Raw genomic sequence first — 20,842 nt, forward strand, 5'->3', positions numbered from 1 at the left:
TGTTGACTTTCTCACCATTTTATACACTATCAACCGTAAAATAGCATCATGTGTACCCATTTGCCGTTGAATTTTCATTGGATTATCATGTAGTTTTGATTTTTTTAACATACAGGTAAACGAGTATGGCTTTCCTAAGAGCGGCTCAACCATCGTATCGCGAGCATAACGAGAGTTTTATGATTATATACTAGCTCCAAGCTAAATCATCTAAGATTGCCTTGGTGATTTAAAACAACTTAATATACCAATGCTGCTGGCATATCAAATTGTGACCCGACCATGGCGCATTAATACGCATGCATAAATATTGTTTCAGCAGCAGACTATTGCTACTGTACTCCCTAGATCAGTGATTAAGTTCCACTGATTAATCTTTAACTTTATAAAGAAAATAACGAGAAACATACTAATGATCCCCGTTTTCTACTCGAATTAGACATGCCTGCCACCTCTCGTACAAATGATTTATTGCCGTGAGTGTCTTCAGCTCCCTGCGAACATTACTTTGGTTTGGGTAGCATCCCATTTCCTCTATTTTGTCTTGCAGGTACACCATCATTTCCATCAAACTGATATCATCCCTTAACTTCCCTTCCTTACAATGTTGGACGGTTCTTTTGTCTTCTCCGCGCTAATAAGATCAGCGATGAATAGTACGACTAGTAAAGGAAAACATTCATCTCGCAAAATACAATACCCATACAAAGAATACCAAAGGAAATATAAATTATGTGGAGCTAAATGAAATTATTTTCATTTTTTCCAGCTGAAATACCTGTTCTAATTGAGGATGACAAATTTACAGCACAATGGTGGAGAGTGTTTATACATACATTGTATACCTACACAAACACGCTATACCTAACAAAAATACATTTGATAAGAGAAGTGTTTTTAAGTTTTTGGTGGTGGTAATACAAAGGCATTCCTTGTGGAAGTACAGAATCTTCGTTCTTTTATCCACGTATACACCGTGCCAGCGTGAAGCAACCAACCAATTGCTTCTTTTCTGGCGGTAAGTTTCCAATTTAGATGGTATGAGAACAACGTCCTGTTCTGCGAATGACGTCACTGACTAACTAAAAACTGTTTTCGACCAGTGATATTTTCTTGCCAGTATTTGACGGGTCCCAGCAAATATGCTAGAAATATAGATAGTTTTAGCATATAAACTCTTAATTAGTAAAATTATGGAAAGCCGCGGAACGAGTGAAGCACTTTCTGAGTGAAAAACATCCCACCAACAACAAAGCACTTATCCACGTAAAATATGAAGCATAAATCTGGCCCTATGGTATTTAGAGCGCTGCTGATCGGGCAACAGCGGCAAATTTCCAGAAAAATTTGAAAAGTCGTGTAATTCGACAAAGATTTCATTCACGATTCGGTGGAATTAATTCTTTGCTTTACGAGATTGTAAACAAATTGTGCAACTAAAAAAAAATTGAAAGCAACAGTTGTATGAAATATGATGAAAGCACTGCAAGTTAATCCTAAAATGCATTTCCGTGTTGTTCAAATATTTTCCGCTATAATCTTTCAAAATATGCCTTGCACAAATGCTGTACAAGTTAACAGGGCTTACGAGTTGCTATCTCTCGAGTTAAGTGACAACTTACATACTGATTATGTTGAACTCTAACCCATCAAAAGCCTTTATAGATCAAAAGTATGAAAGGAAATGAATGAAGGGATCAAAATGAGTACATTAACAAAATATGAGCTCGTCTTTTTCTGAGCTATACTACAGTCTTAGTATCGTGCAGTACAGCTCAGAAAAACTTGTTCATATTTTCCAATACAAATGCAATAATCTATAAATTTAATTATATGCAGCAGCCTATAAATTAAATTATATTTATGTAATATTATTTAAATATGGAATAGGATATATTTAGCAAGTTACGGTTCTCCAAAAATGCATCATCTGATCACATTAAAATTAGGAAATTACATTCTGCTAGATTACTATCTTTGATTCTATCTCTCCTGAAACATGATAAACGTCTTTGATAGAGCACGCAGATTAATGGAAGTAATTCTTACAGATTAACTCTTATGTTCTCAGATTAACTCTCCTATTGTGACATATGGACATAGAACACAATTAAATTTACTATATATTATCTACATTTGTTTCTCAGTACTGAACATTCCACTATGTGACAATCAATACAAATCATATGTTAATCTAAAATACGTTCAAAGATGACTTCACGGTGAAATTCTTGTCAAAGGTTCACCTGCATTTTTTTGAAAGGCTGAACTGTAAACAAATCAGCGTGCAATGGAACACATATTTCACTTCCGGATCATCACCAGGACCTTATTATTCACTGTATACTGTCGCCGAAACACACATCGACAACCACACCATAAGCTCATATTCCAAAAAATAAACGACTGTCTTTAAATCCATACCAAGAATGCCTAAATCTAACTCTTGTATCACCACCAAAAGAAGACAGGAAAAAGATGCTCTAAAAATTGACTGGGACTACATTCGTGAGTAATGAGCCGGAACTATTAATTTTGATCTGTTTCCATATCCCAGATGTAACCAGTTTAAGCCTGAGCTAAACCTATAACATAATGCTTGCATTTGCGGGGAGGGATTGATATTAATGTTTTCAGGTAAGTACTTCTGGTGAAAAACTAAAACATTTACTTTCTTCATCAAATACATTGCTCGATAACATTAACATTAAAAGAATAAGTAATAAGACAGAGGAATGGTTGTGCATGCAAACCCTATCCATTTCACCCTCTAGAAGATGACTGCTCTACTGAAAGGATAAACATATAAATGAGGTTATCACAACTGAAGATCATGCGTTTTATATTCACGTGAGTGCGCTCTCTGTTGATTCCTACCTTTGGTTATTGCATTACATTCCAAAGTTTGCAGGGAGAATCCAGCAAAAGATACAAGGTCATGACTGAGGCTGAGATTGTGCTGTCATGAACTGGGCATTGTAACTGTCTGGGCATCTACCAGTGACCCAACAAGATTCAGTTCTCTCCTTGTGAGACCATGTAACACAAACAGAAGCAGCAGAAAGTAGGCTGGGTAAACCGGCTAACTGACACCACTCAATCTGATTAAAATCAGATATCCGTTGACCTACATGAAGATCTGACAGCGACCGCTTTGGAGTCATTTCTGGTGACCTATGTTATAACCACAAATCGCTAACTTTATCCGCCAATCACATGAGGTCTTACAAATTCGTGTCGGAGAGACTGAGAAGTATAGCTGAAGAGCATCGATGTGTGCCGAACGATTTAATTCACTTTCAAATTTCTCAAAGCTGTAATTCCATTGGCTAATTCAATGGTCACCAGAACATGACCCCTAGCGGGGACTGTCAGATCTTCACGTAGGACAGTGGAAATCTGGTTTTAATTATATTGGACTCCACTATGTATAGAATTGAGATATTACGTTCGAAGACCACGTTTGTGGAAATTATTTGTATTTCATCAGCTAAACTCCTGTGCTAGTCTATAGTATGTCAGTCTAATAACCCTGTTTAGCCAAACAGCCCGCTTTTGAGGGGTTCTATCTTGCATACCTACCTTAAATGGTAAGAACAGCCTTTGATAGCCACGACAGACATACTCTGTGTAACTCAGATAATAACATCTGTTGGAATGGAACTACATCTTGTTGGAATCTACAGACAGCACATGCAACTCACTCACCAGCTAGCTGAAGCTAGTACCATCGTGATGCAAGTCTTGTATAATACATGATTCAGTGAGATGAAAGACAGGGGCTCAAACTTTGACAAACTAAGACACATCAAGACCCAGGAGAGGTTCCATTTTGGGAACAAGGTGAGTGAGCAGGGCCTGGATAAATCAAATTTGGACAACAAGACATTTGTTGCGGTCAACATTCTCTTCCATGATGTCTGATTGAATGTGTCTGAGATCATGAAATGTTATCCCTTGATTATGATAAGGGCCAGCATCTTGTCTTCAGAGAGGAAAATAAGTGAGGTTAATCCATGTTTGCGTCGCTTTATAAGGACGAAAAAAACTTCCGGACCATTTAGGCCTATAGGTGATTCCGATACTGACGTTACACAATGCGTGTGTCAAGTGATAACAACAGACCTCACAAGGTAAAACCATCCCACCAAAATAGCTATAAATAAGTGTAAAGTTGTCTTCAAACCCAAAATCATACCTATCACACCAAGTGGCAAAGTAATCCTTGAACTAAGAGAAAAGATACCTCTACTAAAAAAACAGGTAACAAACAATACAGACCAGAACAAATCACCATGGTTACAAAAACCACCAAGGATTAACATTGAAGCTACCAAATTAGGCAATAAAGAAGGACAAGAAAACTTACTAAAACCTGTACTGGTAAACGAAATCAACCAAAAATACCCGGACTATGTTAAAATATATACCGATGGATCAAAAACAAACAACACACCAAGAACAGCAGCAGCAATAGTCATCCCTGAATTCAATATACAAACGGGATCCAGATTACCTGACTATTGCTCCATTTACACCACTGAATTCTGGGCTATACTTGAATCACTACAATGGATCAAAGACAACCAAATACCTAAAGCAGTCATTATAAGCGATTCCCTAAGCGTTATCAAATCGATCCAAAATCGCAATACACACTCTAGGGAACAATTCCTCGACAGAGCATGCCAATTAATCGACGATATCACCACAGCACATCAATTAGTCGAGCTCATGTGGATACTGTCGCACATTGGAATCTCTGGCAACGAAACAGCAGACAAAGTTGCAAAAACCAAACTAGGAGATCAAAACTCTATCAAGCTTAACTATAGCTCTACAGAAGCAATAAGCTTCGCACAAACATATATAGACCAAACATGGCAAGATTTTTGGAACTCCTCCACAAAAGGGAAAAATCACCATGAAACCCAAAAAAAACGTAGATAGGAACATACAGCTACCTAAGGGTACCTATTTAGAACAGAAAACCATAAACAGGACAATAACTGGAAAAACTAAACTAGCAAGCAGTTTTGGAAGGTTTATAGGACCCAAACCAGCACCATTAACTGCTTTAACTGCCACACCACCGAAGATCTACACCACGTATTCAATATATGCCCAAAATATCAACTCGCTCGGAAAATATTTATCAAAAACCAAAAAGAGATTGGATTACCACACACATACCCAGAGTTACTTATGGACTCTAATAAAAATAAACAATCAGCATATAAAAATATAAATCAATTCATAGACTCAGCAGGACTTAGGAACAAAATATAATTACTATCCCCACAAAACCAAAAGACCCAGTAACTAGCTAAATAAATGTAGAAGCCATCACATAAAAAACCATAACATATCATTCAATTTTATAAAAGTATTAATAAATAATTCACTTACGAAGCACCTATAAAAAACTAAGGAAACCGCAAAATCGGATGCCCTAGATGTCCTTAACGAACCGAGTAATCAGCTAGGATTCCTGTCCTAGATGTCCTTAACGAACCGTGTAATCGGCTAGGACTCCGGTCTCTTGCTAAATAAAGTATGAATAACATTCAATCTCTAAAAACATCAATTAATAAATAACTTAAAGAGGTAATATCTACAAACTTATAAATAACATAACGTAGGAAACACACCCTAAACACCTCGACTAGTAATACCATAATAATCTTGAAAATCTCTCTTCATACATGATATCTACTAAGAACCTATATAAACAGCATAGAACATCCCCCCTCCTTTTAGAACATTTTGAAGAGGAAAAAAAAAAATCTCGAAAAAAAAAAATCTCGGAAAAAAAAAAAAAGGCAAATGCAACAAGAAACCAGCGATGTAAAGCAAGCAGGATCGTTCCCGAGCTCTCCTTCCCACTAATGACAGCCAACCATTCAACTGTAGGGACCTTTATGGACCCACAGATTGAGGCCAAACTATCAGGGTTCCTTGAATCCATAAAAGCCTGGGGGATGTGGCACCATCCCTTCCCCAGGAACAACTAGCGGGCTGCGGTGCAGTCAGAAAAAAGTGGCACATGCACAATTGTGCGAACGCTACTATAATTAAACTCAACAACAAAAAAAGGTAAAACGAGTCGTAGGACGATATAAAGGAGATAAGTAGAAATGCCTGGTTCCCACAAATAATGTTCGTTGGATCAAAATTTTGAATTTAAGAAGTTAAAGTCGTGGAAATCAATAACAATAAAGCCTCATTTAGTAACTGCTTACATTTACCAAGTCTGATATAACTATGTAGTATCTTGCTTATATAGAAGAAAAAGATGAACCAACTAAACAATTTTTTTAGCCATATGGATTCCACACATTATACGCACGCAGTCATAAACTTCTCACGTCAGTTTTTATTTCAACATTTCTTAGTTCGAAAATAATAGTCTTTTTAAAATAAAGTCGTAGCAGTTTTTCCTCTTCCTTTTCTTTTGATTTCCTCTTTTTCTCCTGCAATTCCGTGAATTTATTTCTATGTTGTAATATGGCTATTAATAATTAAATGTAATCATAGTCCGTTCCTCTGCATCTGTTTAAAACTTACCTCAATGTAAGTTTATTCGTTTTCGGGCTGTATACTAAACTGTCATCCTTTTTCGTCAGAATGTAAGAACATCAATGCACAAGTCACGCGTCTGCCACTTTGCGCTTGTCACAGTCTGACAATTGATTGGTCGTTTTCTCCCGCCCATAGTAACTGGACGCTGTCTAATGTCAATGTAATTGAAAATAATTTGCTCAAGCCAATTTGACAGTGTATACGGGGCACCTAACATATGTTGTGCATTCCGCAATATTTTCACACGGAAGCCTTTGAGACGAGCACTCAGACAAACGATTTGCTTTCCACGTTCCTAGTCATGCAATATACATTTTCTGACAGTTTTGTTTTCATAAACTGTGACCAAAGATTTATTGTAAAGGTAATAAAGGGCTGCAAGTCTAATTAAAATTTGGGATTCAGACGACGGCTGACCGCCTTACAGTCAAAATATCATGGGTCAGGACAATCAGGGCCGCGGACAGGGTAGGACAACTAGGACAAAATTCCAGGGGCCCACAGCAGTATGGGGCACATCACCATCGAGAAGAATTTTTTGGAAGTAATTCATACTGGAGAAATTTCCCTAGGGTCCACAAATCCTGTCCACGGCCCTGGTGACAATTAGAATCTAATTAGTTACATAATTTGTATATGTGAATTACAAAAGACGGTGATGAACACAAACTTTTCAATAACAGTTATTAAGTTCACAAATAAGAATGTTTTAGTGTTATTTAAATCCATTATGGAATTAGGACACTTCACTGGTTTTCATACATCTGAGCAATAATAACTCTTTTTCCACATTTAGTCATGTACTTCTGGCACCAACTACACTGATGAAATGACGAAGCAAGAGGTCATCTGACATAAGTGTGAATCGGACAATAAGAAATTGTACAGTCCCTTAAGTTTTCCCCCATTTTCTGCGCTCCACAGCGATATTAAATTTTTAACTACGAACTAGATTTCAAGATGGCGCGGTACCCCCATGAAACATAACCAAGTCATCCATACAAAAAGCATCAGACTTCGTGTTCTTATTATAAACAATTCAAGACAATTGGAAATAAGGGGTATTTTAAGTATTATGATGTTTGGAGCATGGGGGGGGGGTGTATTTTTAGCAACCAAAAGGATAAGGAAAACAAAAGTACCGCGAGACAGTTCCGTTTGCTTGCTCCCGGGGCTCTCCAAAATTGAGGAAGCTTAACGGCAATTATGATACATTGATACTGTAAAAATGGAGTAACTTTATCGTGACTGGTACTCATTTCTTCACCGAATGATACCGATACTGACACCTTACCAGCTTAACTAGCAAAGTTGCAAAATAAAAACAAAATTTCAATATTACAAGGTTTGTATACAAGTCAGCAAAACTTGGAACAAAATAAAATAGCATTTTGCTCTGCCTGAAATGGATCGAAGTCATTTTTTACTCGCGGACTGTGATTAGTCGAGTAGGTGCAAGTACGTAACCTACTCGTTTCAAACAAGATTTGAATAATAAAACATATATCGGTCAAGCATGTTTCATAGTGACTGTTAGGTTAATTAGACTCCCTCAACAATCAAGTAACAGGTGATATATATGTTGCTAAGTGCAATCTGTCAATCAATGTGTCATTTAGTCTCCAAAGTCTCCAAAGTCTAAAACTCAGTTGTATTTGGGTAAGGAGCTACATTTCACGACGACAGTTAAATTCCAACGAAAGTAACCAGCTCTCTTTAAACCATTTTCTTTGAGCATACACTACGTGTGAAATTCAAAACTCCAAATCGGCATAGGAAGATACAAACACATAAGTGTTGCATGAGTAGCCTAAATAGGTTGAAGAGTCAGATAGTTACAACAGATGTCCAACACTGTCAACGTTATATGACAAAATCGTCCTTTTTAAATGTGGACATGTCTGCGACTTGCTCCTGCACAGCTGAAGACTATACTATCCATGCTCGTATCCAGTGATTTTCCTATTTAGCCACTCCGACCGTTGTACATCTTTAAATGTTCACCCAAAAGTTTAACGGGCATATTTAACCTTGGTAAAGACTAGTGCTATTGAGCTTTGAGATTTTATCGATACGAAAGCAAGGTAAAATCAGAAGATCTTAATAAAATGGACATATAATTATAAACGTAGAAAACAAATCCGTCAATTTAAATAGATCAAAACAGAAGTTAATGTGACGCTGTACAACAGGTGTACATGTATATCATCTGTCGTCTAATCCAAGTGACGTTGCCTCAAAGGTAGGAAACTCGTATTACCGCTGAAATTGTTGCTGTCAAGTTTATGGTATGCAGTATTTTAATAGTTGTGCCAGTGTATGCTATAGGTAATTTAAATTTATTTTCTATTCACTTTTTTAATTTATTGGATTTATTTCAGTGTTATAATGCACGTGTCAGAGATATTTATCGTGACATTTAATCAGATTAATTAATGTAGCTGTGTCCGTGATTGTGTTCATTGCAGATGAGGCCACGAATGTGCACTCAAAAGGTACCAAAGATTATGTAGAATGACGAGTTCAGGTTGATAGGTGAATGATGCAGGTGCATATCACCCTCGTGCATATTCTATACATGGAATCTTCGCAGTTTTTATTTTAAGCGCTTTTCATTGAGTTTAAAGTTAACATATTACCCAAAAGATGCATCAGGTGTAATCCATTTAAACGCGAACACGAACAAGGTAACAAGCACACGCACGTAAAAAATTTGTACATATATTTCGGTGAGACAAATTTCAATCTATATACTTACTAAAGCATTGTAAGATCCTTAACATGTATTTTAACTTTCTCAAATTCCCATTGTGTCAACTACAATGCTCTTCAAATGATGCCGTCAAGAGTAGCATGGATGATTTGCAGTGTTTGTTTCTTGCCTAATCTCTCAACGATCATCCTTCCTCAGTTTTCACTAGACGACCTCGTGTTTCTTTCTTGCCTAATCTCTCAGCGATCATCCTTCCTCAGTTTTCACTAGAGGGCCTTAACTTTCACATGTTTGATTTATTACAAATAGAGTTGTCGAATTGTCAAGATGGTATCGGCATTGGACGCGAGTGACTCATTTTCATTTCATATTTTAAAAGAAAAATGTGTATAGGCACGCTTTGTCCCCACAGCAGAGACAACTCATCCGTGCATGTAAAAGGCCCATCGACACACCTCTCTTTATTGAATGGTTGGAGAGAATTCAAAACATTACGTTGCTAAGCACGCAGGAAAGAACAAAATAGCTACAAGAAGAAAAAAATCGAAAACACTCAGATGTACTTGTTCAAAAGTACGTAGATTGTCTGTCTCCATTATAAATAGAGCAACAATCGTCTACAAGTAGACAGTGTTCCCGACTTAGCTACAAGAAAAAGAAATCACGATTGAAAATGCTTCCAGTCAGACTTCTGCTTTTATTGGTTGCTTTTTCCTCTGTCAGAACGACCATCTTAGACAGCGTGAATCAAGCAGATCTGGAAGCTGTTCGTATTCGACTGATGGAGGAGAAGGCCAAGAGACTTCTTTTACAGAATGACGTGGATGTCTTGATGCTACAATTTGAAGAACTGAAAAGAAAATGTGATCAGAGAGATAAGCGGGGTAAATAATCTTTTCTATTTATGTATATTTTTATCGTCTTTTCCGTTGGGTTCTATTACGTGTTATTTTTATTTTCTACCTCTTTTTGTTGCTGCTGTTTTTAATGTTATATTAAGTATTTACATTTTTTCTTTTCTCACCTTTGTGCTCAAGTTTGTCTTGTTTTAAAACCTATGAGAACTTCCGATGCTAGTAAATAAGTCATTTTATATCACTTAAAAAAAAACAAATATAATTATTTTTTCTTAATTATTGTGTCTTTATCTGCTGGAAATACCCAAACTAGCGAAAATAATAAAACTAACTCTAATTGTGTCAAATATCATGAACAAACATTACAGCTTAAAGAAATTAAAAAATCCACGATAAAGGCTATAGTACAACAATTTTAAGATATTCTTCTACTCAGTCCACTGTTTCCCCAAGTCTATTAATGTTTAAAAATGAGGTCCTTGTCTTTGATGGTCTTAGAATGTGTGTGAATAGCCACGTGTAAGTAATTTGGAAAGAGATTTCGTTTCAAGCAAACGGGCTTCTTTTGTCTGTTTCAGTTTTTGATGGGGATGTAACTTTGGTAACCCACAGCATAGCATTCACCGCTACATTATCTACAAACACACCGCTCGTATCCGAACAGACATTGATTTTTGATCACGTCAAGGTCAACGAGGGCAACTGCTATGATTCCTCTACTGGAAGATTCCGCGCTCCTTTCCGTGGTCTGTATTCCTTCTCTGTAACCCTTTTGACTGGTTCAAAAAGCCAAGCGGTACATTGTCTTATTATGAAAGACAAGGATGAGATTGGAAGGGTGTATTCGGGAATTACAGGATTTCAGATAGGATCAGTGACGGTGACCACTATGATGGACAAGGGTCAAGTGGTCTTTGTCAAGGAATACCCTGGTCATCAAGAAACTGTGCACGGAAACCATTGGTCGACATTCACTGGTCTACTACACTATCGATATAATTAAATAAAACGCTTTTTGACGGATATCTTAAAATATAAACTGGAAATGAATGGTCCATGAATATGCTTTGCAACTGATTGTGTTTAACCTGTGTACTCCTTCTTTACACAGCATTTGTACTGTTTTAATACTTTTAAAGCATTTTATTGACTTTATTTCCATTGTATGCGCTATAAACTGCAAAACTGCAAAATTATATAATAGTTGTAGCAGTTTGCACTAAATCTGCACCAGTAACACAAGTGACGTTCTTAGTTATAATACGGTCGGACGCTTTGTTGTTTTTCGTCTCTCAAAATAAGTTTTTACGGGCATGACCTTACTTAAGTATTAGCACACTCACCCATTTGTTTGTATCCTCTACAGATTTTAAAAACGAAAAGTATCAGGGATATAAAAAGGCACAAAACTTAGTCGTTTAATTCAATGATTAATAATTTCTAACCTGAGTGTCCCCAAGGGGTTCCTTTATTGGCGCTTTGTAAACGGAAGCTCCCGATGTGGACATGCAAATAGACTGATAGTTGTCCATTTCTGGTTTCTAGAATTGTCTATTTCAGTAGAAACTGTGTCGTCTGCGTCCACAATCTGCAATGTCTAGTTCTAATATTTCTAAAACAAATTGAACAAAGAAATAGAAGGAAGTCTTGTATAAATGTGTTCAGAGATTTACGGTAATACAGAGATTTTCAAAGACGGTGAACTACATCATTTATGTGGCTTGAAAACAAACACTGTCCAAAGCAAACATGGCGACCGTGTCGCTGAAGAAACTCCCGTTTGATCCGGAAATCGAACAAGTGACAGAAATGTTGACCCCCTGGTGACAATCAGGTTAGAACTTTTAAATCAACGAATGAAATGACAAAGTTTCGTGCATTTTTATACCCTTGATGCATTCTATTTTTAAAATCGATTGGGGGGGGGTACAAACAAACGGGATGGTGTGAGAATACTATAAATGAAGCTCGTCACTCGTACTGTCCTTGTCGAAACTATATATTGAAAAGCATTTTTTCCTTTTCTAGAGCGCCATTCGTGTCTGCAGATTATACACAACTTATTCAGTCGCTACAGTGAGCAGCTCATTGTATTTCACTTTCACGAAGATCGGAAAGATAAAATTAAAAATACAAACCCACATATTGGCCAGTGACAGCAATCTTCGAAGTTATACCAGGCATGCAAGACGTTGGGATTCGAAGACGATTAGGTCACATTTCGGCAGTCGTGAGAAGCAGATAAATAACATCCTCAATCTTGGTGGACGTACAGAATCTCCACACTTTTTCCCATAATACACCGTGCCAGATTGAAGCAATCAACCAATCGCAGCTTTTCTGAAGGGACGTTTCCAGACTATAGTCTGATAATACAAACCCGTTTGTTTGTAACCCCTTACCGATTTAAATAATGGAAACCTTTAATGTGATAAAAAGTGCAAGGAACTTAGTCAATTCATTCATTGATTTATAGTTTCTAACCTGATTGTGAGTAGAGTGGCCCTAACACCGTGATCCTCTGCGCGTTTCATGCTTAACGATAGTTTTCAATGTAATAGACGGACATGCTCGGATCCATTTCCAGTTTCTGGACAAGTCCATTTTCATCCAATGGGTGTGTCACGACTACATATGTACATACATAAGTCATCTGCTTTCCGAAATTTACAATGTCGAATCAAGCAAAGGAAAATAATGACAACTACAAATTTGCTTTTCATGTGGATTTAACAAGCGGTTTAATTTCTATGTTCATATATGCAGAGGGATATAATTCCAAACTCTCAACGTTATGTAATTTACGCAATTATTCAGCAGTTACACAACAGGATGAACTACGTCATTATGTTGTCTGATATAAATAAACTAGCCTATAGTGTACGCAATATGGCGCCGTGTTAGTATGTAAAGTCCGTTCAGCATGAAATGGTGCAGGGGATGCCAGCATTAGCGCCAATCTGGTCAGCCAGGTTAGAAATTATAAATCAATGACTCAATTCACTTAGTTCTGTGCACTTTTTATCACATTAAACGTTCTCTTTTTGAAATTGGTAGGGGGGTACAAACAAACGAAGATGTAGAGTCAGACTATAGTTGGTATGAGAACGACGTCACTATCATGCGAATGACGTCACTTACTAAAAACATATCGACCTGTTTTTTTTCTTGCCAGTATTTGACGGGTATCAGAAGATATGCTGAGAACACATATTTAGATGTTTTTTAGCACAAATAACTCTTTCTAATTACTCAAAATTTGGAAAATCGCAGAACGAGTGAAGAACTTTCTGGGTGACGAACATCTCATTAACCAAAGAGCACTAATCCAAGTAAACTACGAAGCATAAATCTGGCCCTATGATATTCATAGCACTTCTAATCTAGCAACAGCGGCAACTTTTCAAAATACTTTGATGACCATGTAATCTCTCATCTTGTAACTGGACAAGGATTTTATTCACGATTGAGTGAAATTTGATCCTTGCTTTACGAGACTGTAAATTGGGCAAGTAAAAAGTCAATGCACCAATTGCTTGAAATAGGGTGAAGGCACTACAAGTTAATTTTGAAATGTATATCCATAGTGTTCAAATATTTTCCGTTGTGATTTTTCCAAAGATATTTTGCACAAATGTTGTATTAGCTAATAAAGCTTAAGATTTGTTATCTCTACAATCAAGTGACAAATTACAGATGGGTAAATAGGTGAACAGACTCATCATGCTTAATTCTAACCCGTCAAAAGCATTTATAGACATAAAAAAGTATGAAAGAAAATAAAATAAAAAAGATATTCTGCAGCAAAATAAAACACTAATAATCAGGAGAAACTGATAATGTTGCTGTCAAATGATTTTTAAATAGCAAAGTAGTCATTTTCTCCCTTTTATCTTGAAGAAATGTATCCCCGAGTGAAGATTAATATTACTTTCTTTTCCATTTCGGAAATGTGTCTGTCCTTAGACAAGATATATTATCCGTATTTAGCTGAACCCTTATCATCATCGTCGTCTTCTTACTCTCCTCTCAGCCATCCTTACAGAAGAAGCAGGGTGCTGGTTCATTAGTTGTTCGTGTCATTTTGAGCACATTACAGGCTGTATTATGACGAGGAAATTGGAGCTAAGCGCCTTTTACAAGGACAAACAGAAGTAGCCAACCCAGGCTGGTTTGGGCGGGTATCAAACCCATGACCTTACTTTTTGGACTGTCCTCATCAATTGTCGAAAAGTCAGAAGAAAAGTCAGCAAATGTTCACACGCGTTACGCTCGGGATTCTAATTAACAGACAGCCTTCACTATCAACCAAGTGGACAGTTATGCTAAAAACATAAATATATAAAATATAGTATAAAGAGTTGAGTTTCATGGATTATTTCCATAATATGTCGGCATCTTTGAAGTAACAACTAGTAAGTCATCATCGTGCTGAATATAAAAAGAAATATAGCATTGGGAATTGTTAAACGTTTTGGCACGAAGAGAACAGGATATGTAAGGCATTGCACACAATATGGTAACATGATGGTAAGTCATACAAAAACTGACATTCATCATGGCATCACGAAAGAGGAACATCAAAGATTTGAAAAACTACGATTCGAGAAAAATAAAATAAAAATAGTTTTAAAAAAGCATTCCGTCACTGAATTATTTGCATCGGTAAAGCCTCAACCGCTCAAGCATGTTTCCAATAGCACCGGTTCCGCGTTTCCGAAATTGGTTCGGCATTAATTATTGAACTCACCGGGAAAATCCAACTGTTCATGCGATGGACAACATGGCTGCGCCTGACTGCACAGTTCGCAGACGAACAGTCGTGTTATGATGAATTCATAGATTTCACGGAACGCATGCGTCATCAAAGACATGTCCGTCGTCCTTCATCCAGTTCTCTTCTATGATCGATCTAGCCCATGCGAATGATAAACCTCACCCTGAAAAGAATAAACCCTGCGTCAATATTTCCCAGGGCCGGCACACACAAAAATACGTGATCCATTTGACCCAACGATAAGCATATGTGCCTAAAGCGAGTTGGGACAACAGCAACATGATCTTGCGTGAGGTTAAAGCGCGTAGCCTCACAAACATTTCTTCAATCTGGTGTTTCGCCGAAGTTGCGTGGGATCAGTTAGAAATATGTTCACGGATGTCACCGGGCCCCGTATGGTTTCCTCACGGTCGATTTCTGTGGCGGACAACGCAACTACCGCGCGGATTTAAACACGGACGTATCTCACGCGAACACGTTAAGCAATTTAAAAACCGTGATAAAAAATGCAATAACGGAACCTGCCAGCAATGTCACAGCCAAGTATGTTGACCGACGCCAGATAACTGGCCGCGAAGACTTGCAACTCATCTAAAATTATATAGGTGTTAATGAACGTGAAAAGACATCCTTCAATCACTACAGACCGTACGGAACGACCTCATGGTGGGTTTCGAAAGAACGTTTGCGCCATTGATCAAACCCGCTCGCGAGACCACATAACAACTGGCAAAAATGATAGGAACAGAACTGCAGCCTGATCCGATTGTTAAGAGAGCTAAAAATGCCAAGGTTATCAAGAAAGCCATGACAGCAACCGCCTAACCAAAGAACGTATGCCAGAGATGACTGCGGCAATCCAAGAAGGCATCCATGAAAACAGAGATGAAGTTGGTGTGGCCGCAAATGGCATCTATGGACTCGACGAACACGTTGAGGCACTAGCGAAATTCCAAGACCATTATCCGAGTACAAGTCACATATTTAGCAAAGGTTAAAACATTTACTGAAAAATGTCACCAGTGAATCTTTGATAGATGCGTGCCGATACGCTACAATTGGGAAAATCTCTTGTTGAAAGTACAAGTGAAGACAAGTCCTGCAACCATGATAGATGTATGACCCAAAACGGTATTCAGAGGGATTTAGTTTGGAGTGGAAGCTTTCGAAAGCGAGCTTCATGAATATAGAGCAGGAAAACGTTGAAGGAGGCAAAATATACTGAAACATACATAAATCCACCTAACCATAGTCAACTTCCAGGGCAGCATGTACGTTAACCTGAACTCGGACCATCATACGAACCCATGTCATTGTACGAACTCGGGTCATCGTAGAAACCCGAACTCGATCGTGTCCATATGAACAGGCAACAACAACGATGCGATCTGACATAGTGCTGGTGTCTGTGATGGCAAAGTGTAGTTGTAAAAATTAGTAATGTGATGCCTGTGGCAACCTAATGGGTGACCAAAGAAAAACAATTTAATCTTTTATGGGATCTAATAAAATTTAACATGTCATGAATGTCTAAAGTTTCTCTGCAGTTTAAACGTCCGTCAGGAACCCTCAAAAGAAATGTTGTTCGACTTCAAAAACAATCACGTCGCACACGGATATCACAAGCTATGGTCGAACATGCAACGGCATCAAAACATCGATACGGGTCTGCAGATTTCCAACCATGACTTCATTATGTTGTACCAAATGTATTACCTTCACTGGGATAGCTGCAGCACATGATAGCCTAAACATGGCGTTCAGTATTTATGGTGGAGGAATAACCTAGGAAAAAACCCGGGATGAATCATCGACACACGTACAGTTAGTTACTGGCAAGCTTTCTCGCACACCCACGTTGGCCTAGCCAGAGACTCAAATCCGCATAGACAGAGGTCAGATATCTATAATGGAGAGCGCCTTAAACCACTCGGCTACCCTAAATATAATGTCATAACATGCAAATAAGGTTGACCTTAACAAAATCTAGATCGCGAAAATAAAAAAGTGCGATAAAAAAAAAAAACACTGAGACTTTCTTTGGCAAAGTTAACTGGAAACAACCACTTGTGACGAACAGAAACACAACTTAACATTTATGGCAAACATACAAAAGGGCAGTGTAATATTTCCATTTCTTGCAGCCATTCCATCGCTGTTGGCAGCTGCTACTCAAACAGTTGCAAAAGCAACTGCATTAGGGGATGTCGGAAACGCATCAAGGATAGCTTTGAAAAATGTGGTCAGTGGACGCATAGCGTCTTGATACCTCATAAAAAAGGAAAAGGAAAAGGTAAACTATAGTCTGACAATACAAACCTGTTTTTTGTACTCCCCTACCGATTTAAATAATGGAAACCTTTAATGTGATAAAAAGTGCAAGGAACTTAGTCAATTCATTCATTGATTTGTAGTTTCTAACCTGACTGTGAGTAGAGGAGCCCTAACACCGTCATCTTATGCACGTTTCATGCTTAATGAAAGTTTTCAGTGTAATAGACGGACATGCTCAGATCCATTTCCAGTTTCTGGGCAAGTCCATTTTCAGCAAAGGGGTGTATCACAACTACAGATGTAGATACATAAGTATGGAACGCCAGAGCTGTCTTAAGATGAGAATTTTTATTATATGATGTGCGTTTATACTTATATGATGTGCAAACTTCTTTATAGGCTGTGCTTTTGTACTTATATGATGTGCAAACTTCTTTATATGCTGTGCTTTTGTCCTTATATGATGTGCAAACTTCTCTATATTCGGTGCTTTCGTCCTTATATGATGTGCAAACTTCATTACATGAAACTTCATTATAATGAGAAGCAAAACCGAAACTTGCGCAGGTGCATGAAGTATATACAATGTACATACCTCCATCCCTAAGATCGTAGTATGATGGCCGATAGCTGCCGCCAGAATACAACATCAAAGTAACATGAATTTGTACATGTACACATTTTATATGCAACGGATCTACATATTAAAGTAATAGAGATTTGTACATGTACACATTTTGCTCAGAAGTGTACGTGCCGAATCAACATATTAAAGCAAAAGAGATTTGTACATGTACACATTTTAGAAGTGACGAATCAACATATTAAAGTAAAAGAAATTTTTACATGCACACATTTTGCTCAGATGTGTACATGTACAATTCTCTATTCCTTCACAAGTAACACCAATTAACATTCCTTGCACAGTAATAAATTAGAAAGAACAATCCACCTTTCTGATAACCTCTAGGCTTATTTATTTGTTCGTCTGAACCCAATTACACGGGTCCCTAGGCTATGTTAGCAAGAAAGCGGGAGAAAGCCTACATCACAGTTATAACAAAGTATAAAATGTTTACACGTAAAAATTCATGTTACTTTGATGTTGTATTCTGGTCTGAATATCTCTCGATTCTGATGCTTGCCTGCCATTGCTTTATCTGTCATCAACTTGTTATCAGCAAGTGTGAATTTCACTCATGTCAAAATATAATTGCTTTTAGACTCCTAGCTAACTGTCCAGTTATATTTCCCCTATTTCAGTTCTCTGTGTTTGAAAGCTAGCTTTAAATATGGGATTTCCAGACTGTATTGTGCATGATAGATTATAGGTCTATATTTTGTACCAAAATATGATTAGCTGACTGTTATTGTGATGTGTTTGATTGACATGCACTCCAAATACATTATCTGAATAGTTTTGTGATTTTTTTTTACAAGAATACTCAGTTTTATCTTGAAGGCATGGAGTATGAAATTTAGTTGCCTATGATATTAGTATTGCAACTTGGTTGTCATCTGTAGATTGTCTTAATGATCACTGATTATACTCCATTACTATTCAACAGAGTTATGGCCCTTGATGATCTATAGCTGCAGAGAACAACCTTGTACATTGTGCTCGATTACCTCTTGAGATCAAATTAGGCTAATAGTTTAAAAATGTTTTGATATTTTGTAGATGTTATGTTTGTCATCTCAAGAATTTGATACACTACAATGATTTTTCACAAGAGCGTCAGACATTATTAACTTAGTCATGGAGAAAAAGTTCCAATGATCTTGAAATCAAAGCAGACAACATCAAAGAATAAATACAATGAATAAAACAAACAATGAACATTAAAAGAATAGTAAATTGTAAAACATTACTTTTTTATAAGTAAGATCGTAAGTGGTATTTTTCAACTAATTATTTTCACTAAATGTGCAATGGGTCCCTAGGTCTTAAAAGGTTAGAGAAAGCCCTTATCTGTTAAAAGTATTGTCTGAGACTGTCGGGCTAATCCAAGATAGCTCATTCTGAAATTGTATAGATCTTACCATTCAACGTTGTCACATAAAATTATATAACTGGAATTAACCAAGCTTGCCCACCATGATATGTGCGACACATCATCTACATTTAAGATGGTACAGTCAAACAGGTGCATAAAGGACAGTAAAAAAGGGCAGGACCAAAACTTCTTTTTTAAATTGGTGTCCTTAATAGACAGGACTGACACTGATGGTGTATCTTCATATACTATATGCCTGTGTACGTATTTCTTAATATATAATTCATAAGATACTTTTATGATGACGGACCGAAAGAATTTTCAATGAAAATATATCATATAGGGTATAATGCTGAACTATGTTATGCTATAATTAACATAACAAACCTTCAATATCTTCCTGTCAATGATTCTTTACAGTTACCAAAACAATCTTTTACTATGAATTTTTATTTAAATTTGTTTAATTATAACATTCATATGTTTGAAAATAACAATTTTAGTCAGATTGTTTTTACACGAAAAATACCTTTTAATAAGAATGTATTTTTTAATGTATTTTTGTTTGGTCCAACAATTGCACATGATATCTCTACAAATAATCATATCAAGGAAACTAATATCCTCCAATATGTGGAATATTCTTCATGTCATCCCATGTCATGTAAAAACGGTATACCATATAGCCAGGCCAAAAGATACAGACGCATTATTTCAGATGATTGTCAATTAAAGAATTTGTTGAATAAATTATGAACATATTTCCAAAATAGAAATTATCCTACACATATACTTGATTCTGCACTAAACAAAGCCCATAATCTTAATCAACATGAGGCTTTAAACACAGCAGAATGTAAAAAAGAGAGAGCTGTAATTCCTTTTACAATACAATATAATCCTTCATTACATAATAAAGGTCGTATAATTAATAAATATTATAGTCTCCTAAATTTATCCAATAAAACCAGCATAAAATCACTTTATAAAATTAAACCAATTCTCGTTTATAGAAGACCCAATAAATTGCAAGATTTTTAATTACAACTAAACAGACAGAAAATTAAAAAGATACTTTTTGTCATCTAAATGTAACAAACACCTGTGCTCTCAATGTGCAAACATAAGAGAAAGTACTTCTTTCAGTAGTGCTAATACAAAAGAGGTATTTTCTCTACGTTATAACACTAACTGCATACGAACTGATGTGATTAATTTGATAACCTGTAAAAAATGTAGCATGCAATATGTTGGACAAACACTTCAACAAGTGAATAATCATCACTTTCATATAAAAAATTATAGAGATCCTCAGTTTTCCTCTAATACTTCAACACACTTTAACACAAATAATCACTCTCTACTCGATTTTTCTTTCATGCCAATAGATATTGTGCATGGTGATATGAATAGACTCATAAAAGAAACTTATTGGATTCATAAGTTAGATACTTTGTACCCTAATGGAGTCAATGTCAATGCACTATATAAAATTTTACAATTTAAATTGATATATTGTATATCCTTTATAATAATATAATTATATGTATGACTGTTTGTCTCTATTTTATTTTATTATTTTACACATTATTATCGAGGTTTCACCCCCACCTCCCATTTATGCGTACGTACATTGTCAGTA

General features: G+C 36.6%; 1 protein-coding gene across 1 annotated transcript; it reads left to right on the forward strand.

The window, feature by feature from the left end:
* The first annotated feature begins 9,338 nt into the window (after window positions 1–9,338).
* Window positions 9,339–20,759, forward strand: LOC149797766 (cerebellin-1-like). Its single transcript, XM_089962710.1, has 2 exons — window positions 9,339–10,179; window positions 10,731–20,759. The coding sequence occupies exons 1-2, from the start codon at window positions 9,969–9,971 to the stop codon at window positions 11,153–11,155; spliced, it is 636 nt and encodes a 211-aa protein (XP_089818836.1). The 5' UTR covers window positions 9,339–9,968; the 3' UTR covers window positions 11,156–20,759.
* The last annotated feature ends 83 nt before the right edge of the window (window positions 20,760–20,842 follow it).

The sequence above is a fragment of the Sinohyriopsis cumingii genome, chromosome 6 (assembly GCF_028554795.1).
Source record: "Sinohyriopsis cumingii isolate HCF-2022 chromosome 6, ASM2855479v2, whole genome shotgun sequence".
In the NCBI taxonomy this organism is placed as follows: domain Eukaryota; kingdom Metazoa; phylum Mollusca; class Bivalvia; order Unionida; family Unionidae; genus Sinohyriopsis; species Sinohyriopsis cumingii.